Genomic DNA, 25,125 nt, shown 5'->3' with positions numbered 1-25,125 from the left:
TTTATATAATTAAATATATATAAGTAAAACATATAACTTTATCTAATAAATATATATTAACTCTATATAATAAATCTTATATGTTGACATGTGTTGCTCCAATTCCATTCATTTTTTTCTTTTTTTAATGTTTTTAATGTTCTTTTTTTATTTTTGAGAGAGACAGACAGACAGACAGAGCATGAGCAGGGTAGGGGAAGAGAGAGAGAGAGACACACACACACATACACACACACACACAGAATCTGAAGCAGGCTCCACGCTCTGAGTTGTCAGCACAGAGCCCAACATGGGTCTTGAACTCAGGAACCGTGAGATCATGACCTGAGCAAAGTCAGACACTCAACTAACTGAGCCACACAGGCGCCTCCAATTCCATTCATTTTCTTTCTATGAACACTCCATGATGTAGTCACACTCTTCATAGTGCCACATGCACACTTACCAACCAGGCTGCAATAGTAATAGCTGGCATTAATGTGTGCCCAGCATTCTTATAAGTGCTTTCCATGTAATAAACCCATTTAATCAATAAGTATGTTTCCTTGTGCACACATTCAGGAGTTCAGTGTGGGTATGTGTTTAATAAAGAAGACATTAAGCAAAAAGGAGACAGATGAACAGCATTATAGGAAGCGATGTTATAAGATAAAGGGTGGAAGAAGGAAGGATAGTTTGGCTTGGAATAGACATAGGTGGCAGAGCTCACAGAATGACAGAGTGGAATCAGAAGAGACCTCAGTGACCATCTAGAGCCTGATCTGATGTATGAAACCCCTGTCTCATGTCCCTGGTCTAATTATCTGAAGCTCTATTTATCCTGCAATGAGGATAGTTTCTATCTAACTTCTGACCACAGGACCCAATTCTGCTATGTGGAATGATAAAGGATCAGTTTAACCCCACTTTCACAGCATTCTTATTCAATGCCTGAGCCTAATTTCCACTCCCCAGTCCCACTCTGTCCAGATCCTCTCAAAGCTAAATGGACCTAGCTTTCTCAATAAGTCACCACATGACATGGTTTCCAAGAATCTTCATCACTGTGGCTATATGCCAGTTTGTCCAAGTTCATCCTTAATTGTGACATCTAGACATGAGCATGAGTGGGGGAGGGGCAGAAAGAGAGGGAGACACAGAATCTAAAGCAGGCTCCCTCCAGGCTCCAAACTGTCAGCACAGAGCCAGAGATGGGCTCAAACTCATGAACTGTGGGATCATGAACTAAGCTGAAGTTGGACACAACCAACTGAGCCACCCCGGCATCCCAAGCATAACTTTCTAAATGCGGTGTGGCCATTGTAAGGTAGATTGACACAAACAACTCCCTTGATATGAATACAACAGTCTTTCTTGCTAATGAGGTCTAAAAATAAAAAATCACAGTAGCTTTCTTTCCTTTGTCAAATCTTTGTGAATCCATACTGAGTTTACAGTTAAATTCAAGTGCTTAAGTATCTTTCATATGACAACTATTACCACTGTTCTGTAGTTGTGAAGGTAAAAGAAACCATTATATCTTTTTTCTGATGATATTACTATATCTCTCTTTATTTATTTAAAAATTTTTTAATGTTTTTATTTATTTTCAAGAGAGAGAGAGAGAGAGAGAGAGAGCGTGAACAGGGGAGGGTCAGAGAGAGAGGGAGACACAGAATCTGAAGCAGGCTCCAGGCTCTGAGCTACCTGTCAGCACAGAGCCTGATGAGGGGCTCAAACCCAAGAACCGTGAGATCATGACCTGAGCCGAAGTTGGAAGCTTAACTGACTGAGCCACCCAGGTGCCCCAATATACCTCTCTTTATAAAATTTGAGAATCAAAACCATGATTTTTGATATTTAATAGCTGTATATAGTATTTTATCATGTGAAAATGTCAATTTATTTAACCAGCCCCCTAATGGTAGACATTAAGATTGTTTTCAAAGGAAGTATTTCCTATTACAAACTCATGTTACCACATATATCCTGCTACATAAACATAATCTAAATCTTCCCACATGACAAGGCCCTCCATGATCTGGCCCCTAACTACTCCTCTCCTGACCTTGTATTATGTCCTCCCACTTCTCAATACTCTCAACACCCACTTTTCAGCTGTTCCTTGGTAAACCAAACTCATTCCTGCCTGAGGCTTTTTCCTGCATTTGCTCTTTTCTCTTTTCCTGAAATGTTTTCCCTTGGATTTTTTCCCTGACTTGCTCCTTTCCTTTGTTCAGATCTCTGCTTAAGCATTTGCTCCTTGGAGAGGTCTCTCCCAAGCACTCTTTTAAAGAACTCTTTTCTTACCCTAGAATTCTCTATGACTTCACTATATTTCTGTTTCTCTCTTATCATCATCTAAAATTATTTTACTTATTTGTCATAATGTGTCTCTCTCCACAAGAATGTCTTTAGTTTCATAAGGCCAAGGATCTTCCCTGTCTTGTTTTTTTGTATCCTTAGAACCTAGAAACAGTGCTTGATATGTATCAGGTGCTCACAAAAGGTTTGTTGAATGAATAAATCTTTTTATGTACCAGTGACTATTTTCTTAGTATAAATTCCTATGTGTATAATTACTGGGCCAAAGGACAGGGACATTTTTAAAATTTTTGATACATATTTTTAAAAAGATTTTTATTTTTAAATAATCTCTACATCCAAGGTGGGGCTTGAACTTACAACCCGGAGATCAAAAGTCACATGCTCTACTGACTGAGCTAGTTAGGCGCACCAGATTTTTGATACATATTTTTTTTTGTTTGTTTGAATTGTGGTAAGAGAGGCATAACATCAAGTTTACTATTTCAACCATTTTTACAGATACATATTTTCAAGTTGCCTCCCAGAAGCACACCAATTTACATACCGATTAGCAATAGAGAGGAATGCACACATTAGTCGCCCTTGCCAATACTGGACATTTTGATGAAAAAAAAATATTTCTTTGAATAAGACAGGACAAAAGAGAGAGTTCTATGATATGTTCTAGAGACACCTTACTAGATGACAGTGATCCACTGATTGCTGTGGCCTCGGTATGGTCCTCTGACCATTCACAAATTTACCTAAATGCCTCACAAACACTTTATTATCCTGTCAATGTGTCTCTATTTTATCCAAAGGGATAATAGAATGAGAGTGGTATCTGAAGTCCTGTCATGAGGAAGAACAACTAGACTTTCACACAGCCATCCTCCATTGGGATGATATATAGGACAGTACATTTTAGTTCAACAGGGAACAACTTCCTAACAGTCAGTAGACTATGATGGGCTGCCCTATGAGGCTGTAAGCTTCCTAGTACTAGAACTTTCCAAGCAGGCAGAGGCTAGATTAACACCTGATAGTGGTATTATGAAATAGTCATGACACACACATGACAAATGCATTCACATGAATGCCATTTCACAAGCTATAACTTCATCCTATTCTCTTTCCTACCAGGGCCCAGATCAGAATGTATGAGAGGGAACATGACCTTGCCACAGGCATGACTTCAAATATATATGTGTATGGTATATGGCATGTGTGTACACATATGTGTGTATCGCAAAAGCCAGCACCCACCGGCATATCCCAACACTCCAGTTAAGAACCACTATAATAGAGGGATTCTTTATATAGAGTGGGAAGTAGAGCTGCAAGATCTCTGGGGTTCCTTTAAGCCAGTGATTTGCAACCCTGGCTACACATAAGAAATCTCTGGGGAGCTTTTCAAAAAGGCCAGGTCCCACTTCAGACCAATTAAATCAGAATATCTGGGAGTGGGTTCCAGGCTTCCTATATTGAAAAGCTCCCTTGGGGATTCTAATGTGCAACCAGGGCTGGGAACTATTGGTTTAGTCTATAAGCCTCCTAGCACTGATTTCAGTGTTATACTGTATCTCAGAATAAGATCCGGTAAAAACTTTAATATAAAGAATACCAGGCTATAACAGGAGAATCAGGCTCTAGTCCTATATTTAATACTTGGTATGACCTTGGACAGGTCACTTTATTCAAGTTTACTTCCATTTTTTCATCACTAAGGTAGAATTAAGAATACCTGCCCCTTCTTTTCTGCCAAAGGGGACAAATGATTATTTGTAAAAATGCTTATGGTGCTTTAAATTTTTTTAAATTTTTGTTTATTTTTGAGAGAGAGAGAGAGAGGGAGAGAGATAGGCCACAAGTGGGGAGGGGCAGAGACAGAGGGAGACACTGAATCTGAAGGAGGCTCCAGGCTCCGAGCTATGGGGCTCAAACCCATGAACTGTGAGATCATGACCTGAGCCGAAGTCAGACGCTTAACTAACTGAGCCACTCAGGAGCCCCGCTTAGGGTGCTTTAATAACAATACCTGCATAATGTTTTATTCTTTACCAGGTATTTTTGCATATATTCCTTTCTTTAACTTCTCAGATACCATAAAATACCAGATAAAGGTAGTATTACTAAAACTCATTACTTAATTAAAAAAACATTTATACAACTTTGTTACTTGACTCCAGGATATTAGTGCTGGAAGGGACCTTATATATCATCTATTGTAGTCTAATCCCTTCATTGCATAGATAAAGAATCTGAAGCCTAGGGAGATTAAGTGACCTGTTTCAGGTCATCCAACCAGCCAGTGGCAAACTAAAGACTAGAACCCAGGTCTACCTGGCTTTGAAGCTATTATTTTTACTATAGCACATGGCCTATCCCTCCCCATCTCCTTAGTACATACAGGAAACATGGCTGAGTGAGGAAGCCTACTTTTCCAGCATTGGCTCTAGATAAGTCCTTAGTTTGGTGTGCGCTACAGTCTCCTTTGAAGCAATCTAGTCTTAGAACGTCAGCCCATTTCCACTGGGTAGGAACAATAAATATGACGGCCTTCATGCAAAGCATCAAGGTCTACAGCTAATGTATCTACACGTCTGATCAGAGAGCAGTCATAACATCCATGCATTCGAGGTTGCAAAAGGGAGAAACTAGACTGTCTACCAACTCGCTCCCCTTAATGTCCAGTTATATTTTCTCAAGTTACAAAATTGGGAGAAAAGCCTAGAAAATAATAATCTCTCACTGTTTTAGACATAGAATTTATCATTGATAGCAAATATTGACTTTCAATTTTTACTAGACTTCTGTATTTCCCTTTTACATTTAGAGCAACATGCCATCATACATATAGTAAGCTTGCATCCAGCACAAGTGTACACACATTTGCCTCACATCTGGAAATTACTTCCCAGGGGTTTTAGGTCCTCTGCCATTTGTTTGTGTGTATACTTCTCAACCCTGCTTCCTATTACTTAGCTGACCCTTGAGTCTACATTCAGCTCATGCTCTCCATTTCATAGTAGAGTACAAAAATGTTTGTTGAATAAGCGAGTGAAAAGTCAGACATCGTTCTACCTCATTGTCTGTAAGCGTCCCAACCCCCTACCCTCCTATCACCAAGTCTTTGCGATGTGATATTCATTGTGCCAGAAATGGTCTCTCAGTTGCTTCCAGGACTGTGTTTCCCTTTCTGTCTTATAATGTAATAGTAGTCATCTTTTTCATGGTATTTTCTTAAACGGTATCTACTTGGTTTGGCTTTATAGTCACTCTTAGGGGGCGCCTGGGTGACTTAGTCAGCTAAGCATATGACTCTTGATTTTGGCTCAGATCCCGGTCTCACGATTTGTGTCGGCTGTCTTGCCAAAAGCACAGAGCCTGCTTAGGATTGGGGTTCTCTCTCTCACCCTCTCCCTCTCTCTCTGCTCCTCCCTTGCTCACACACACCTTCTCTCTCAAAATAAATAAATAAACTTTATTAAAATAATCCCTCAATCCATCTCCCTGAGATGAATATGCTCAGGTTCTATGGTATGCTTCGATTTCTTTGCCTTGTTTTCCCATTAGATTATGAGCTCTCTGAGGCTAAGGATAAGTTCTTAGTCCCACTAAGAGCACATGACATGTTGCAGTCCTTTAAAAAAAATTTTTTTTTACTGTTTTTATTTATTTTAGAGAGAGAGAGAGAGAGAGAGAGAGAGAGAGACAGCATGAACAGGGGAGAATCAGAGAGAGAGGGAGACACATTATCTGAAGCAGGCTCCAGGCTCTGAGCTAGCTGTCAGCACAGAGCCTGATGCAGGGCTTGAACCCACGAACCGTGAGATCATGACCTGAGCCAAGGCCGGACGCTTAACCGACTGAGCCACCCAGGCGCCCCCATGTTGCATTCTTGATGACTCTTCCCAAATGACTTAACAGATAGTCAGTCTATTCCTCATGACTTGGTTCTCTCTGGTGTGGCTTTCTAAGGCTAAGTTCCCTATATGGTGCTCAATCAGCTGATGAAATCAAGTAAAGTTTCAGGAAGCTGGATAGGATTAATTTGTGAACTGTTCTCTTTAAGTGGAATGGGGCTACAGGGCACAGTTGGGGTAGTGATAAACTACAGTACCTGGGAAGTTAATATTTCACAACACAAAACATCTAGGTTTGATAATTATGTAAGGACTATCATTGTGGAAATAAATAAGGCATGCCTCAAAGTCAAACTATTCCTAAGCAACCTTAACTTGGTGTGTTTGATCTTAATCATTAGCCTTTTCTGTAATTCCCATTGCCCCTCAGCCTACAGAACACAATCACTCTATCAGGGAAGGAAGATGAAATTCCTACTTAGCTTCTGGTCTGCAATTGTTACTTATATGACCATGGTATGGGAGAAACAGACTGGATTTGGAGTCAGAATATTTGGTTTCAAATCCTGGCACTTTTTTGTTTTTAACAGTTTATTGTCGGGGTACCTGGGTGGCTCAGTTGGTTAAGCAGCTGACTTTGGCTCAGGTCATGATCTCATGGTTCATGGGTTCATGCCCCGCATCAGGTTCTGTCATGACAGCTCAGAGCCTGAAGCCTGTTTCAGATTCTGTCTGCCTCTCTCTCTGCCCCGCCCTTGTTCATACTCTGTCTCTGTCTCAAAAATAAATAAACATAAAATAATAGTTTATTGTCAAGTTGGTTTTCAAATAACACCCAATGGCACTTGGTTTTATGACCTTGGGCAAGGTCATTTCACACCTGTGTGTCTGAAATCCATCTGTAAGATGCAAATAATAAATACCTCACTGGATTTTTTTGTGATGATGAAAAGAGAAAACATATATGAGAATGGCTTCTAAACTGTAAAGGGCTATAAAAATATGGAGGATTATTATGATCCTTCAATCAGCATCAGTGAAATGGTATAGAATACTACTACCCATTCAGACTTAGTGAGAACCTGAAAACACGAAGACAGCCATCTTGTGCACTCAGGCAACCTTCTCTGCCAGCCCCAGTTTCCATACAAAGCTGGACCGACAAGGACTCCTCATGGAGCCAAATGCCTTTGAATGGGATCCAGGGGCTCAGGGGCATGGTATGGGGCCAGCATCTTCTCACTGGCAGTGGAGACTAATGACTAGAACCCCTGGCAGAGATGAAAGCTGCCTCCTACCCCTTGGATGTTCTTCTTGGACACCTTAACTAGTTTTGTTGGCTTCCATTCCTTATCATCTCCATCTTCATCATCACCAGCACTGTCCTCAGGCTCATTCACAGAATGTTCCGAATAATATTTTAAATCCTCAATGTCCATGCTTTGCTCCAGGAACTTTTCTTTAAAACGAGAAGGTTTTGGCTAAGAAAAAAGGTTTGGAATAATTACTTAATAAAATTTAAAAAACACATGTAGATCATATCTTTCCAGTAGCTACTGCCAGCTATATTTTCAGAGCCGAGCTTTCAGACTCCCTCAAATATACCCCCTTGGCTTTACCAATCAGAAGAACTTCTGTTTTAGCCTTTGGCCTTGCAGAGTCTTTGAAGGGATAGAAACTGAAGGGACAGAGGCTGAGTAGTTAGAGGGAGGAAAGAGTGACTCTTGATATGATGAGATAAGTATCTTTCGATGGACAGCTGAACACTGCTCTTTTCTCCTGTTCCTCCTCAGTTGTGTTAAACAATGTCTGTAAATGGCCCAAAGTCAGGCTTCTGGGGAGAAAGAATGCCTATTTTCCTCAAGATTGTACTGCAGTTTTGTTTGGAACTCCAAGGAAAATTGAGATGCTGGAATTTGGGCTTTTTAACTCTCAAGCTCTTCTAAAAGATTAACTTATTAGCACACTCACCCCCAACCGTGGCTATGTGCAGGTATTACCGCCACTGTACCGTTTACCTTAGGTGGGATATATTCAAAAGAAGAGTCTGGAGATAGAAGGGTATCCTTAGGAAGATGAGGTTTCTGCCTGCTGGCTACTTGGAGGAGGGTCAGTTTCTGTTCGAAAAGAAAACACATAATGTATGCTGCAGGGGAGCTGCTGGGAATGTTAATGGCTAAAACATAACAACACTTAAGCTAGCTTAATTTAAACCATAGTAAAGTAAGGCAAGTTAATAGTAAAGTAGGTTGAAGGACTCTCACTTTAGAAGAAATGGCATTAGATTCAGAAAAGAGCAGATGAAAAAATGTGTTTAAACCATTTTGAAATGCACATGACTGTATTACATGGAAACTTGACAGAGACCTCAAAAATAGAGTGAAGTCATCATACTTGGGACTGCTCCCAAGACCTGACCTCAGTTGCAACAGGGTCTCCCAGGGCTTATTAAAGTGGGTGGGAAGCTGTGTTACCTGCTTGATGATTTCATTCTCTCGGAGAAGCTGCTGATTTTGCTCACACACTTCTCGCATCTTCTCAAGTTCTTCATCCTATTTCCAGATAGTGCAGTGATAGGTGGGATTATTTTGGGCACTACATGTGGGTTACCAAACAACTCACATAGATAAAAACATACTGCTGCCAAATCACTGGGAGCAGATGGTTTTTGCACAGCAGGCATTGGAACCCAGAAAAATGCCTGATTCCCACCAGTTCCTAGGTGTCCTGAATGCCACTTCTATTCCAATGCTCCCAAGCAGTCCTGACCTCACTCATAGGAACTATGTGCTCTGCCCTAAATGCTTTCCTTATTCTTTTCTATTTTCCAGCCTTGCATCCCTTATTCATTCACATCAGGATGCTGATTAAGAGACCAAAATGGACAGTTAGCTTTGTTTGTTTCAAGTCAACAGATGCTTCTGTTCACCCTTCTAAACACAGGCTAGGCATTTTCTTTGCTACTCTCATAAGCCTGCTTAAACTTCTTGGCAATTAAGACAACCAGATTCATGAATTCGTGCATACAACCTTAGCTAGTTTGGTTATGTCTTTGATGAGGGGGTGCCAAGGTAACTCTCGAGACTAATGCTTCAGAAAAAGAAAAGATTCTAAGTTGGATAAAATAGTGCTCTAACATGCTACTAAAGGGTGTGGTGTTCCAGCCTCTGGAAGAGATTCAGATCTCAGGCACTTTACAAACATGTCAGGTCTCAGCTCAAAACAGGCTCAGGAAGAGACAGCTGAATGCCCCTAGGATTCTGTGGGATGACTGAACTTTCTCAACTCTTTTAGAGCTCAGGCCTGAGGCAAGGAACCAGATGGCCTCAAAGTCAGGTATGGAGTATGTACCGTCATTTCTGTACCACAAAGGAGGTTATTCTATATGTAGTTACATACTAAATACCCCTAAATTGATCAAAAAGGGTGAAAAGGCCACAGAGGTTACTAGTATAAATCTCTTTTCAGTGGTTACTCTCTGCTGCAAGTACAATGCTGTAAATCAGACAGGATTCTCAGCCAGGCTTGTAGATGCATCTCTGGAGAGCTTTGCCTCATTATCATACCTGATACTTCAGTGTGCTCAGCAGCTGTTGTTCTTTTTCACTGACTGACTCCTCTAGCTGCTTCTCTGCCATTTGGGTTTGCTGCAGCTGGCTGAGAAGGTATAGCACCTAGAGAAAGATACAACGCAGTGGGACAAAGGAGTAAGAAAGAGGATAAAAGAATTCTGGCTTAGTTCAAGCAGTGACCCAGATGACTCCTCTGATTTAGAAGTACCTGTTGCGTTTTGTTCTCGTGACCTGAAGTAGTAAGCACAGCCACAATGTTAATCTTGATCTTAACGTCGGAGGCTAAGAGCCACTGTATGTGTAAACTTTGACAAGTAATTTCTCTCAGGTCCTTGCTTGCAAAATTTGGAAAAGGCTGCAGAGTCTTTTGAAGGAAACTTCATATCCCCCCTACTATCTTTTTATTTAAAAATTTTTTCTCCCCACTATCTTTTCAAAACTAATAACAAAAAGCAGTGACCCTTTGTTTCTCTGTATAGCTCCTTGGACTGCCAGAGTTTACCTTCTCCTGGTGTTGTTGCTCCACTCTGACCAGCTCTGCCTGTAACTCTGTCTCTATTTCAGCAAAATGATTTCGTTCCTCAAACAGCATCTTCTGCATGTCAGCGCAGCTGGCCTTATTCTGTTTCAGGCTGCTTTCAAGCTTGCTGACCTGTATTTTGGAGGAAACTAGCTGGAAGGGATAAAAGAAGATCAGTTTATTTGGAGAATGGCCACCTTTCCCCATTCATTCGGCAGGAAAATGTCAGCTTTCCTGAAATGGACTGAGAAAAGTTCCTCCATGTTCAAGTCCATTCTTCTTTTTCTACGTGGTATGGATTCTCCTACTGAATAGTAACAATGCTACCCAGGCCAAGAGCCCATATTTCTGTTCAGATAGATCTCTTAGAGCTAGAAGCCACTGCTGAGGTCATTTAATCTCTTGCTCTGTCTCCAGGCAAGAATAAACTGAACACAAATAGTATCTGACAACTCCAAATTCTGATATTTAAGACTTTCTTCCTTCGTCTTTTTTTTTTAACGTTTATTTATTTTTGAGAGACAGAGAGACAGAGTGTGTGGAGGGGAGGCACAGAGAGAGGGAGATACAGAATCAGAAGCAGGCTCCAGTCTCTGACCTGTCGGTACAGAACCCAACGCGGAACTCGAATCCACAAACCGCAAGATCATGACCTAAGTCGAAGTCGGCCACTTAACCGACTGAGCCATCCAGACGCCCCTCTTCCTTCGTCTTAAATAGAAATTCACAGGACACACCCTTATGGCCAATTATGGCCTATCTCAGAATGTCTGTGTTTGCATGTTGGAACTAGTAGACATGTTAGCTGGACTATTGATCTGGCTCTTTAGGCTAGATTAATATCGTATGCTGGTCTAGTTTTATAGTCTCTGCTGGCCCACACTGTGAACATCATAAAATACCACTGTCCATAAGACTAATCAGGATTGCCTTGGTAGGGCAAATCTGCTCACCCAATACAAAAATGTATAAAGGATAACTGTGCTCAAACTTTCAGAGTTGGAGTGTGTTTGCTTGTCTCAAAGTGAAAATGCCTCAGTCACCAGAATTGATCAACTTCAGTCCCTCTCGTGGCAATGTAAGATGATATATTATTTTAGGGTCAGTGAGGATGGATTTTCCTTAAGATACATCTTTATATGTCAAAAGATGATTAGGTTTCCTCTTTTCTAGATCGTATCTTAGGGGCACCTAGGTGGCTCAGTTGGTTAAGCGTCCGACTTTGGTTCAGGTCATGATCTCACAGTTCATGGGTTTAAACCCCGTGTCAGGCTCTGTGCTGACAGCTAGCTAGGAGCCTGGAGCCTGCTTCAGATTATATGTCTCCCTCTCTCTCTGATCCTCCTCTGCTCATGCTGACTCTTTCTCTCTCTCAAAAATAAATAAAACATTAAAAAAATAGATTGTATCTTAATCTTTTTGAATATACATGTCATAGGTGTTTCAAAAAGCAGTACGGTATGAGTTTATGTTTAACCCGTGGCCTACTATGGCATCCTGGTATTTTCCCAATAATAAGAGCAGATGTTTACTGAGAACTTGCTACATGTCAGGCATGACAGGTATCAGTTACAAGTCCTCTATTTTTCTAAGTGACTGGCCTATACTTGTTCACACCAGCCTTTACCCATAAAACTATTTCCCTAATGCTAGTGTCATTGCAGTTTTCAACATGAAAACTGGCAATAGCACTATGCCAATATTCCCCTAATTCTGGTAGGAAGAGTGACGCTTACCTCTCCAATTAAATATTTCAGGGCACACTTGGCTTCCAGGATGGTAGCAATATTTTCCCAGCGGTGTTTTGGCCTGTCTTCACTTTCTGCATCCAGCAACTTCTGCTGTAGGTCAGCAATCTGAGCATTCCTTCGGGTAAAGAAACAGTTAGACTCATTGCTAGTATCTCCAATACCAAGGAGAAGGGAAGAGCTCTGTGGAGAAACTTCAAATAGTTTTATGGATGGAGGTACCAGTTAAACATTTTTTTCCTATTTTTTTAATGTTTGTTTATTTTTGAGAGAGAGAGAGAGAGAGAGAGAGAGAGAGAGAGAGAGAGAGAATGAGAACCAGAGAGGTAGAGGCAGAGAGAGGAGACAGAATCTGAAGCAGGCTCTAGGCTCTGAGCTGTCACCACAGAGCCCGATACAAGGCATAAACCCATGAACTGGGAGATCATGACCTGAGCTGAAGTTGGATATTTGACTGATTGAGCCACTGAGATGCCCCTCAGTTAAATAGCTTTTAAATAATGATTGAGTCATCCAGTTAGGATTTTATTACAGTATCTCAACTCCTGATACAAAGGGAATCCAAGAGACTATCTTGGTTTTATTTTATTAAATACAGGTAGAAATAAATGAGTCATATAGTGGGATTTGAAAAGATTTTTATCAGTAGGGCTTTTGTTGTAGTGCATGGACTGTAATGCGACTTTGTCTTGAGGCCATTAAGTTCAGACTGTGATATAGTGGCTCAACCATGCAAGAGTAAGAGTCATGTTGGAGACTTGAAGGAAAAAAAAATCTCAATAGAACAAGCAGGTAGATGTTTTTTGCTGGGGCAAATTGATACATATGGCTAGTGTTGCGAGAGTTTACCTTGAAGTGCCTTCCATAGGACCGAGATGTTTCTAAGAAGGCTAGATACATTGACCCTGGTTAGAGCTTACAGATCCTTTCAGATCAGGTATGGCCTGAGACTAAAGTTTGCACAATAATGCAGTTTTGTTAATAGCTTCCTTCTCAAATTTGCTATGTGTCCATTGAGAGCTAGCATACCAGCATATGTGTGATGTGCTGTTCTGTGAAGTAATATAAAAGATGGGTATTGGGGCGCCTGGGTGGCTCAGTCGGTTAAGCGTCAAACTTCGGCTCAGGTCATGATCTCACAGTTCGTGGGTTCAAGCTCCATATTGGGCTTTGTGCTGACAGCTAGCTTAGAGCCTGGAGCCTGTCTTCGGATTCTGTTTCTCCCACTCTCTCTGACCCTCCCCTGCTCGCTTGCACTGTTTCTCTCTCTTAAAAATAAATGAAAAACATAAAAAAAAGAAGATGGGTACCAAAATAATCTAAGATGGTAGTTCTCAAACGTTGGAGTCTCAGGACAACTCTACACTCTTTTTAAAAAATGTTTATTTATTTTTGAGAAAGAGAGAGAGAGAGAGAGAGAGAGAGAACACGAGCAGGAGAGGGGCAGAAAGAGATAGGGACAGAGAATCCGAAGCAGGCTCTGAACTGTCAGCACAGAGCCTAACGTGGGGTTCGAACCCATGAGCTGTGAGATAATGACCTGAGCTAAAGTCAGATGCCCAACCGACTGAGCCATCTAGGCACCCCAGGACCCCTCTACACTCTTAAAAAAATGACTGAGGACCTCTGAGAAACTCTGTTTATATACATTATACCTATACGCATTTATAGTATTGAAAGTAAAACTGAAAAAAAATTAAATGTTTATTAATTCACTTAAGATAACAATAAGCCATTGTAATATATTTTATGAAAAATATGTTTTCTAAAACAAAAAATAATTTGGTGAGAAGAGTGGGATTGTTTTACATTTTTACAAATCTCTGTAATATCTAGCTTTATAGAAGATAGCTGGATTCTCACATCTTCCTCTGCAACCAGTCTTTTGTGACATGTTATGGTTGAAATTAATGTCTTTATTAATTATATTTCATCTGGCCTCATATAGATATATAGTTGGACAAAGGAGGAGCATTTTCATAGCCTATTCAGATAATTGTGAATAGGTACTCTTCTTTGCGATTTATACTAAAACCCTACAAGTGGTAGTTCCCTAAAGTTGAAATGTGAAATCTGAAATGATTACTAGTAAACTTTTTTTACTCTCTTATGTTAAAATCCATCAGTCTATCTTGTAATCTCAATGGCTTTTACACATATAGGCTTTTGTAACATCATCTGGACAATGTCGAGTGATGCAAAGTCTCCAACTGTGAACACATTTCATTATGTAATATACAAAAAATAAAAAAAATTGTTAATATCACTACTGGTCTCATCAGAAAAGTTATGGAAAACTGTCAAGCTCAATGGTGGCAGATAAAAATTTTCCAAAGTTCTTAGTTTTGCCTGAAAGCTCAAATTCTAACTTTGGTGACAAACACTGCCAGCTGTTTTCCTTGAAGCGACAGACTCACTCTGTTCACTTTTCAGAAAATGTCTGCCAAGTATTGAAGTCTGAATAACCATAGTTTGTCAGTCATTCTTTCAAAGACAACTAATGTTCCATGGGAAAACAAATGCACAAGTGCTTTTCCTCCAGACAACTCTCAGGCTTTAGCACAGAGCACAAGTAGTCTGTGTTCTTCCCATTCAGTCACACAGAATACTAAATAGATTTGAACTCAAGGGTTGAGATTTAATAAAATTAAAAATTTTTACTGCTTTATCAAAACCATTTTTTTTACTACTTAAAAAAATGTGGGCCTTAAACTCATGATCCCAAGATCAAAAGTATCATATTCCACCAATTGAGCCACCCAGGTACCCCTATCAAAGCCAGTCTTAAGTAAAACTGACTTTTAAAAAATGCTAAAGAGTGTGTGGTGGTAACCACCAGTACAGATTGGTGCTACTGCTTTATTTATTTTTTTTAATAGTTTATTGTCAAATTGTTTTCCATATAACACCCAGTGCTCTTCCCCATAAGTGCCCTCCTCCACCACCACCTCCCTTCCGTCTCCCCCTCCCCCTCAACCCTTGGTTCATTTTCAGTATTCAGTAGTCTCTCAGGTTTTGGGTACCTCTCTCTCCGCAACTCTCTTTCCCTCTTCCCCTCCCCCTGGTCCTCCATCAGGTTTCTCCTGTTAGACCTATGAGTGCAAACATATGGTATCTGTCTTCCTCCACCTGACTTATTTCGCTTAGCATGACACCCTCGAGGTCCATCCACTTTGCTACAAATGGCCAGATTTCATTCTTTCTCATTGCCATGTAATACTCCATTGTATATATATACCACATCTTCTTGATCCACTCATCAGGTGATGGACATTTAGGCTCTTTCCATGATTTGGCTATTGTTGACAGTGCCGCTATGAACACTGGGGTACATGTGCCCCTAGGCATCAGCACTTCTGTATTTTGGGTAGATCCCCAGCAGTGCCATTGCTGGGTCATAGGGGAGTTCTATTGATAGTTTTTTTTTTTTTTTTTTTGAGGAGCCTCCACACTGTTTTCCAGAGCGGCTGCACCAGTTTACATTCCCGCCAACAGTGTAGGAGGGTGCCCATCTCTCCACACCCTCGCCACCATCTATAGTCTCTTGATTTGTTCATTTTGGCCACTCTGACTGGTGTGAGGTAGTATCTCAGTGTGGTTTTGATTTGTGCTTCCCTGATGATGAGCGATCTCCAAAGAGGACATCCAGATGGCCTACAGGTGCAACTGCTTTAATTCAAGCAAAGGTATGAGCAGTTTTGTCCACTGTTGCTTTGCATGGTCATGGCAAATGTCAATGTGGTAAAAATGGCAAATGTCATAATATTATTATGAAAATAGTTCTGATTGTTCAGAGACCCCAAGGGGTTTGTGGGCCACACGTTGAGAACTCTGGTCTAATATATAGTCCTTTCCTTCAACAAGCTTATGATCAATTTATATCGACAAGACTAATAAATGTAAAAAATTAACAAATATAAAGATGACATATCTCTCGTACCATATGATTTAGTATTCTAAGTTCTGAAGGAGATTAGAGAAGAGGAAGATTAATGGGGGAAGAAAAGTCAAGAAAGGTGTCTTGGAAGAGGTGAGCCAGAACACTCAGAACTATCATTGGTCAAATGGCCTTTCCGGCCTCCTCTGATAATTCATGTCGCTTGGGTCTTTTAAAATTTAGTTGATGTTTCATCAACTTTAGGAATATCCCCTTGATTAAACTCACGTCTGTTTCACTAATTACTCTCTACTTGGTACCTGCCTAACAGTTAATCATTTCATTATGCACAGTGGTATGCAGGTAAATGTTTAACAACCAGCACTTAAAAAATCGGACCTGATTTGTAGCTTTTGCTAGTTTCTGTAGTATAAATATGTGACGAGCTATCAACAGTTTACAACATTCCTGAAATTTTAACAAATGATTCCAACACACCACTGTATCATTATACTATTTCCACTTCAGAGCAAAGAATGCCACCTACTTTCTATATATACCAACTGCATACATCCAGTGCAGCACAAAGCAGACACTCAAATGTAGAGTGATTTACAAATGTATACAAAGATAAACAGCTAGTGCATGTTACTAAAAACAAATTAAGTCATCTTTAAGGTCTTCTGGGCAATACAATTCTATTATCCAAAGACATTCTAAAGTCTCTGTCAAAGTTCGATTTCTTCTAGATATCACAGTTACTTAAAAGATAGTAATAGTGATTAGAGCAGCATAATTTATGGTCTAAGAGCCACAAAAGGAGAAAGAGAGAATGTTCATTGAGCACTTCTAATATGCCAAGTGCTGTGTTATGTACTTTACTTACTAATCTAATTTAATGCTCATGATAATTTTCCTTATACGTTATATTATATCTACTTTGCTGATGATATCTAAGCTTCTCTTCCTTCTGTACTGTAGCTTTTTTGGTATCAGTTCTTGATTTCCTCTAAAATTTTGTTTGTAGCCAGTTCTGCATTTCAGAGATACTAAGTTCTGCATTTCAGAGATACCTTTATGGTGCATCATAAAGGCGTGGGTTTTGGAATTAGATAGATGAGGTTTTGAATCCCAGCTCTGTATAACCTTTATTAAGATTTCTGAACTTTTGTTTAGATCTTTATTTAATTTTTTTTTATTTTAGAGAGAGAGAGAAAGAGAGAGAGAGAGTGAGAGCACGTGACTACACAGGCAGAGGCCAGGGCAATGGGAAAGAGAGAATCCCAGGCTCCTCACTCAGCATGGAGCCCAACACAGGGCTCGATCCCACAACCCTGGGATTATGACCTGAGCCAAAATCCAGAGTCAGATGTTCAATTGACTGAGCCACCCAGGTGCCCCTGTTTAAATCTCTAAAGTCAAGTGAATGACACTTACCACATACAACGTAATAATACCTCATAGGGAGGGACTGAATGAGAAAATGTACCTAACATGTATAGTGAAGTGTATGGTTCAAAAGAATTGCTATGTTCTTTTATTTCTCTACCATCACAAAGCCTTTGAAAAACAAGCTTTTGAACCACTGGACTGATAGGTTCTCTTTTGATTCCAGGCATAAATTTTTATAAATTACAATGCCTTACAGACAGTCTCATTACCTGAGTTCCATTTCAGTCTCTAGGCTTTCAATCTGCTTTGTAATGGAATCCTCAGACTCAGAAACTTGACCACGCAATTCAGCAAGTGAGAATGTACGCCTCTGTAAAGAAAAACAGCAGGAATAAGGATGAAGTTCTAAAAGGATAGTAACTCTCCAAAGTTGTGAGGATTTTTGGGGAGTGCAGAGTCTGATTATTGATCATGTGTTTCCATAAGGGCACTTACTCGGAGTTTTGGAGGCGGATTCTCCCCAGATTCCTTTTTTTCTTTGAGTTGAGCCAGATCCTGAGCCAGGATCTTTCTGTCTTCAAGAAGGTCATTTAGATGGCGTTTGGCTTCCTCAGTACTGACCATAACCTCAATTTCATTTCCAAGCCAATTCTAGAAGAGAAATTAGTGATGTTGGGTTAGGAATGAGGAATCTCTGGCCCTTGGTCTAGATTCAACTCCAGACTTAATGTAATTCAGAATAGAGCCCACATAAGTAGAAGTGAGAATTCCATTCATGCCTACACTCACCAAAAATTGTAATAGCTCTCCAGGAGCCTTTAACAGAAATAGCCCAAAAAGTCACAAGAAAGAGGCTTTCTGCAGAAAATCTTTCTCTAGATACCCTAGTATTTTTATACATTGTCTTTGTCTTCTCCATTTTCTCCTTAACTTTTGTCCTTAACTAGTCGTGATAAAGAATTGAAGTATATTTTGATCATCTGTTCTGTTTTTAATAAAGATACCCATTCTTGTTTTATTTTAATTTTTTTATTTAAGTGTAGTTGACACATAATGTTACATTTGTTTCCTGTGTACAACATAGTGATTCAGTATCTTTATATATTATGCTTTGCTCACAAGTGTAGCTACTCTCTGTTACCATACAACACTATTACAGTATTATTGGCTATATTGATGCTATTCATTGTTTTAAAGTCTATTTTGTTTTATGTTCAGTACTGTTCCTCTGGCTTTTTGCCAGATAGATGTTTCCTCACTTTCAATCTGCATGTATCTTTAAGTCTAAAATGGGTCTCTTTTAGGCAGCATATAGATGGATCTTTTTAAAAATTATCCATTCAGCCACACTATGTCTTGTGATTGGAGCGTTTAGTCCATTTCCATTGAAAGTTATTATTGATAGATATGTATGCATTACCATTTTATTACCTGTTTTATAGTTTTATTCTGAACATTTTCTCTGATCCTTTTTTTTGTCTTTCTCTCTTGCATGGTTCGCTGGTTTTCTTTTGTGATGTTTGGATTTCTTTCTATTTATTCCTTGCATATTTATTAGTGGATTTTGATTTGTGGTTACCAGTTATATTAAGTTGATGGTCCTTTAAGTTTGAACTCATTCTTTACTCCTCTCCCCCTCATTTTAGGTATATAATGTCATATTTTATTTTTTCTTAGAGACGGAGCCCGAGCAGGGGAGAGGCAGAAAGAAAGGGAGGCACAGAATCTGAAGCAGGCTCCAGCCTCTGAGCTGTCAGCACAGAGCCCAATGAGGGGCTTGAACCCACGAACCATGAGATCATGATCTGAGCCAAAGTCAGACGCTTAACCAACTGAGTCACCCAGGCACCCTTATAATGTCATATTTTACATGTTTTTATTTTGTGACTTCTTTGACTGATTTTTTTTACAGAAATATTAACTCTTACTGCATTTGTATTTCTTACCTGGCTACTGTCACTTGATCTTTCCATTTCACACAAAGGGTCCCTTTTAATATTTCTTTCTGGTCTGGTTTAATGGTTATGAACACCTTTACTTTTTGTTTTTCTGGAAAACTCTTTATCTCTCCTATTCTGAATGGAAACTTTGCTAGATACAGTATTTTTGGCTGCAGATTTTTCCCATTCATCACTTTGAGTATATCGTGCACTCTTTCAGGCCTGCAAAATTATTGCTGAAAAACTGGCTGCTAGCCTTATGGGGTTTTCCTTGCATGTTACTGTCTTTTGTCTTGGTGCTTTAAACATTTTTTCTTTATCACTATATTTGGCAATTTCATTACAATATGTCTGTATGGATATCCTTTTGTTGATTTTGTTGGAAGTTTTCCATACCTCCTGGATCTGGATGTCTGTTTCTTTCCCCAGATTAGGGAAATTTTCAGCTATTTCTTTAAAAAAATTTTTTAATGTTTATTCATTTTTTTTTGGAGAAAGAGTGAGAGACAGCATGAGCAGGGGAGGGGCAGAAAGAGAGGGAGACACAGAATCTGAAGTAGGCTCCAGGCTCTGAGCTGTCAGCATAGAGCCTGATATGGGGCTTGAACTCATGAAAAGTGAGATCACCACCTGAACCGAGGTTGGACACTTAACTGACTGAGCCACCCAGGCACCCCTCAGCCATTCTGAAAATAAATTTTCTGTCTGCTCTTCTTTGTCTTCTGGGACTCCTATAATATGAATCTTATTGTTTGATGGAGTCATTGAGTTCCCTACTTCTTGTTTTACATAATTCTTTTTTTCTCCTTTTTGTTCAGCTTGATTACTTTTCATTACTCTGTCTTCTAAGTCATTAATTCATGTTTCTGCCTTTCCCAGCCTGTTGTTCATTGCATCAGGCGCGTTTCTAATCTCATTTATTGCACAGTTCATCTCTTTTTTCTCTCTGTGTTAAGGATCTCTCTGATGTCTTCCACTCTTCCCAAGTCCAGTTAGTATCCCCATGATCATTGCTTTAAATATTCCATCAAGCAAGTTACTTTTAACTGATTTGCTTATATCTCCAGTCATGGCCTTGTCCTATTTCATTTGGGACAAATTTCTGTCTTCTCATTTTGTTTAAGGCTCTGTGCCTATTTCTGTGTGTTAGAAAAGTCAGCTATACCTCCTCTTCTTGAAAGTAATGGTGTTATGAAGAAGAGGTCTTGTTTTGCTGTCTGTTCCTTGTGGAGTCCCCTGTTCCACAGGACCTGGTACTTCTGCGAATGTCTCCAATGTGTGCTCTGTGTGCACTGCATTTGTGTCTTGGCTGATTTATCCTTCAGGCCAGTTGTCTGCAGAGGTTCTCTTTGTCAAGGGCAATGGTTGTTCCCTGGTCTGAATCTGGTGAGTGTTTACTAGGTATGCTCTGGTCTGCTTGTGAAATGGGACCTATTGCCACTGCCATCAGAACAGAGGCTCTGCAAAACTTCCAGGTTGGCAGACACGGTGTGAGCTGGGGTTTGAGCCAGTATTCTGGGGGAGGGGGCTTGCCACACTGGGACTGAGGCAAGAGGGATTGAGAAGGGTGGTTTCACCACGGCATGGGTGGGTGGAGCTTGGTGCAAGCAAGTTAGGTATCAAGGGTCAGTGCTGTGTTTGTTCCTGTAGGTGGCTTCGTGTTTATGCTGAGAGACAGCAGAGGGAAATAGTGTCTGCCAGTTTCTTTATTCCCAGAGAGGTCTTTCCATAAATGCTGCCTCCCTGGGACATACTCCGAAATGAGCAAATACCCTCTCCACTGTGTGCTCAGGTGCTCCTCAGATTGTTGTTCCAATGCTAAATGTCCAGGCATTGTTTGACTTCCTTCTCTCCAAGAGCAGCACAATGCCCTATAGGCTCTATCTGAGCCAAGCCCATTAACCTTTAAAACTCCAGGCTTTAAGCTCCACTGGTTGCAAGAAGTCACAAAAATTGGCCCCTCTCACTTTACAAACCAATTGTTATAGGGAGTCGTTTTCCCCATGTTGAGCTTCTCTGTGTGCTAGTCTGTCTCTCACCCTTCTGCACACTGCAGCTACCTCCCCCCCACTGCAGTGGCCATGGCCTTTTCTTCTCCCAAGCCCCGTCTTTGCACTTCCTATCTTTTTTGATGTGGCCTCATCTCTATCTTTAGTTGTGGAGTTTGTTCTGCCAGTCTTAAGGTTGATTTCTGGGCTATTTAAGGTGATTTGATAGTTATCTGGTAGTGTTCATGGGATGAGGAGTGTCTAGGGTCCTCCTACACTGCCACCATCTTCCCATTCTCTCCCCTGACTCCATAGCTTTTAACACTTTGGTCATATGATAGGATGAAGCGTAGTCTTCCTTCCTTTTTGTCAGTGTGAGCCATGATTTAAGATGTTCTGTCATACACTGGTGAGCGAACCAGTGAGTTGACAGAGGGAAGGAGGTTAGGAGGACAGGCAAAATGGGTGAAGAACAGTGGGAAATACAGGCTTCCAGTTATGGAATGAATAAGTCATGGGAATAAAAGGCACTAGTGCTGGAACTGGTATTAAGGAAATGCTTGTTGACTAAGGAATCATAACTATACTGATCCCTCTGTCTCATCTAAGAAAATTTTCAACATTCCTATATTCATGCATCTTTAATGAACTTAAACATAACCAAAGGCCTAGTGACTGAAGAGTGTATCAGAGAGAGACTGTAGAATGTAGTAATAATATAATGAATGTAGTAGTTATATAATGATTATGAGAATATAATTCTAGATCCAGATTACATTGTAGCTCCTTCTATTCTTTTTTTTTTCCTAAATACAATTTACTATCAAGTTAGCTAACACACAGTGTATACAGTGTGCTCTTGGTTTCAGGAGTATATTCCCCCAAGTAGCTCCTTCAGTTCTTAAAGATTGGACCTGGAAGCAAGTCCTTTAGTCTCTCTGTGACTCACCTTTCTCATCTGTAAAATGAGGATCATAATCATCCCTACACCTCATAAGGTTGTTTGGAGAATTACATGAATCAATATTTATAAAATGTTTGACATTTTTAGTACATTATAAGTACTCTATAAATGTTAGCTTTTCTTACCTAAATCAAATAGAGTAACCCTGTATATCTATGGACAAGGCAGTTTGGGAGAAGACTCGTGGTCTCTTTAACTTGAACATAATTGAAAACAGACATGTCCTGAGTGCCTGCTACAAGCTAGGTACTGAGAGAGGTTTGGATAAAACTTGGTATCTGCTGCCTTCAGGAGTCTTTCCTTCTTGTTTTGAAAGATTTTCTAGCTGAAAGTCCTTGATATTCTAAGATTTTGGTCACATCATATTAGCATCTGTCCTAAGAGTTTCTTGTAAAAGTTTCAGTAGTTCAAACCATGTGATTACTCAACAAAGAGTTTTTTCTTCTGCACACAGCTATAGCTACTGGCATATTTCTCAAAGATGTCTACAGGCTTTCTTAAGGTCTCAATTTCAAGTTCTTTTACCTCAGGCAACTATTGATCTGTTTCTATGCCTAGAATTGTGTCATTTCGAGAATATTCATTAAATGGAATTCTATAGTATGTGAACTTTGGAGATTGGCTTTTTTCAATCAGCAAGATGCCCTTATAATTCATCCAAGTGTATCAATAGTTTATTCCTGGGGCACTTGGGTAGCTCAGTCGGTTTAGCATCTGACTTCAGCTCAGGTCATGATCTCACCGTCTGTGGGTTTGAGCCCTGCCTCGGGCTCTGTGCTGACAGCTCAGAGCCTGGAGTCTGCTTCAGATTCTGCATCCCTTTCTCTTTCTGCCCCTCCTCCACTTGCACTGTCTCTCTCTCAAAAGTAAATAAACATTAAAACAAATTAAAAAATTTTTTTATAATGTTTTTTATTTATTTTTGAGAGACAGAGAAGACAGTGTGAGCAGGGGAGGGTCAGAGAGAGAGGGAGACACAGAATCCGAACACAGGCTCCAGGCTCTGAGCTAGCTGTCAGCACAGAGCCTGACATGGGGCTCAAACCCACGAACTGTGAGATTATGACCTGAGCCGAGGTCGGATGTTCAAACGACTGCGCCACCCAGGCGCCCTAGTTTATTCCTTTTTCGGCTGAATAGTGTCCTACTGTATGGATGTACTAATTTGTTTATCCATTCTCCAGTTGAGAGACATTTGGATTGTTTGTAGTTTTTGGTGGTTACAAGTACAGCTGCTTTAAACACTGTCATATAGGTTTTCATGTGAATGCGAACTTTCATTTCTAGAGGGTAAATGCCCAGGGATGGGATTGTGGTCTCATATGTGTACATGCTTAATTTTATAAGAAACTGAATAGCGTTTTTCCAGAGTGGCTATACCAATTTATATTCCCACTAGCTATGTATGATCATTCCATTTTCTCTGTATCCTTGCCAGCACTCGGTATTGTCACTATACTTTATTGCAGCCATGTTAATAGCTGTGTAGTGGTATCTCATCTGAGCCTTAATTTGCTTTTCCTTAATAGCTAATGATGGTGTGTGTGTGTGTGTGTGTGTGTGTGTATGTGTGTGTATTACTATTTTAGAGAGAAAGAGGGAGAGAAAGAGAAAGCATGAGCAGGGGAGAGAGTCAGAGGGAGAGAGAGAGAAAGAGACAGAGACAGAGAGCATCTTAAGCAGGCTCCATCCTCAGCATGGAGTCTGACATGGGGCTTGATCCCAGGACCCTGGATCATGACCTGAGCTAAAATCAAGAGTCAGATACTCAACCAACTGAGCCACCTAGGCGCCCCAGTTGAGTATCTTTTCATGTGCTTATTTGCCATCTGCATATTTATTTTTCATCAAATATATGCTCAAGAGTTTTGCTCATTATCTAACTGGGTTATTTGTTTTCTTATTTTTGGGTTTAGTAAATCCTTTATGACTTCTGGATGTGATTCCTTTGTCAGATATGTAATTTGCAAATACTTTCTTCTAGTCTGAAGCTTATTTATTTATTTATTTAAAGTTTATCTATTTATTATGAGAGAGTATGCATGAGCAGGGGAGGGACAGAAGGAGATCGGGGGGTAGAGAGAGAGAGAGAGAGAGAGAGCGAGAGAGAGAGAGAGAGAGAAATCCCAAGCGGGCTCCATACTGCTAATGTGGAGCCCAATGTGGGTCACAAACCATGATATAATGACCTGAGCAGAAATCAAGAGTTGGAATCTTATCTGACTGAGCTACCCAGGCATGTGGCTTATTTTTTTGAAAGTGTTCTTATTAGGATCTTTACCAGAGCAAAAGTTTTTAGTTTTGGTGAAGCCTAATTTATTCACCTTTTCTTTATGTATTATGCTTATGATGTCTAAGAACATGTCACATAACTCTAGATTACTGCAATTTTTATCTTCTGTTTTCTTGCAGAAGTGTCACAGTTTTAGGTTTTACATTTTTTTCTTTCTTTCTATCTATCTATCTATCTATCTATCTATCTATCTATCTATCTATCTATGTAGGCTTCCTGTCCAGCATTGGGCCCAATGCAGTGCTTGAACTCACGACCCTGAAATCAACACCTGAGCTGAGATCAAGAGTTGGGGCACTTAACCAACTGAGCCATTCAGGCACCCTTATATTTTACATTTAGATCTATGGTCTACTTTGAGTTCATTTTTGTATAAGGTGTAAGGTTTAGGTTGAAGTGGTTTGTTAATTTGTTTTTGTCTATGGATATCCAACTGCTCTACAACATTTGTTGGAAAATTTCTGCTGCTTCTTAATTGTGACACCTTGGGAAATCATTTAACCTCTCATGGCCTCACTTTTCTTTCCTCAAAAAATGGGGATAATAATAGTACCTAACCTCTAAGGTTCAAATGAGGATTCCAGACTATATGTGTAAACACCTAGCACACAGTAGATAGTAGTAGCCATTACTATTACTTATAGAGTTTCAAATTTTGGTATTTTATGTTATGATTTAT

The 25,125-nt window shown here is 40.0% G+C and overlaps 1 protein-coding gene across 1 annotated transcript in view; it reads right to left on the bottom strand.

The window, feature by feature from the left end:
• Positions 1-25,125, bottom strand: part of KIF4A (kinesin family member 4A) — a 123,905-nt gene that overhangs the window by 4,277 nt on the left and 94,503 nt on the right. Inside the window, exons 20-27 of the mRNA XM_029929997.1 lie at positions 17,757-17,912; positions 17,531-17,631; positions 11,981-12,110; positions 10,227-10,397; positions 9,719-9,826; positions 8,627-8,704; positions 8,171-8,269; positions 7,451-7,633 (exon numbers count right to left, since the gene is read on the bottom strand). Coding sequence (XP_029785857.1) covers positions 7,451-7,633; positions 8,171-8,269; positions 8,627-8,704; positions 9,719-9,826; positions 10,227-10,397; positions 11,981-12,110; positions 17,531-17,631; positions 17,757-17,912 — 1,026 coding nt within the window. The remainder of the gene's footprint in view (positions 1-7,450; positions 7,634-8,170; positions 8,270-8,626; positions 8,705-9,718; positions 9,827-10,226; positions 10,398-11,980; positions 12,111-17,530; positions 17,632-17,756; positions 17,913-25,125) is intronic.

The sequence above is a fragment of the Suricata suricatta genome, chromosome X (genome assembly GCF_006229205.1).
Source record: "Suricata suricatta isolate VVHF042 chromosome X, meerkat_22Aug2017_6uvM2_HiC, whole genome shotgun sequence".
Classification (NCBI taxonomy): Eukaryota; Metazoa; Chordata; class Mammalia; order Carnivora; family Herpestidae; genus Suricata; species Suricata suricatta.
The sequence above is the reverse complement of the archived record's forward strand: the minus strand, read 5'-3'. Positions and strand labels throughout refer to the sequence as shown.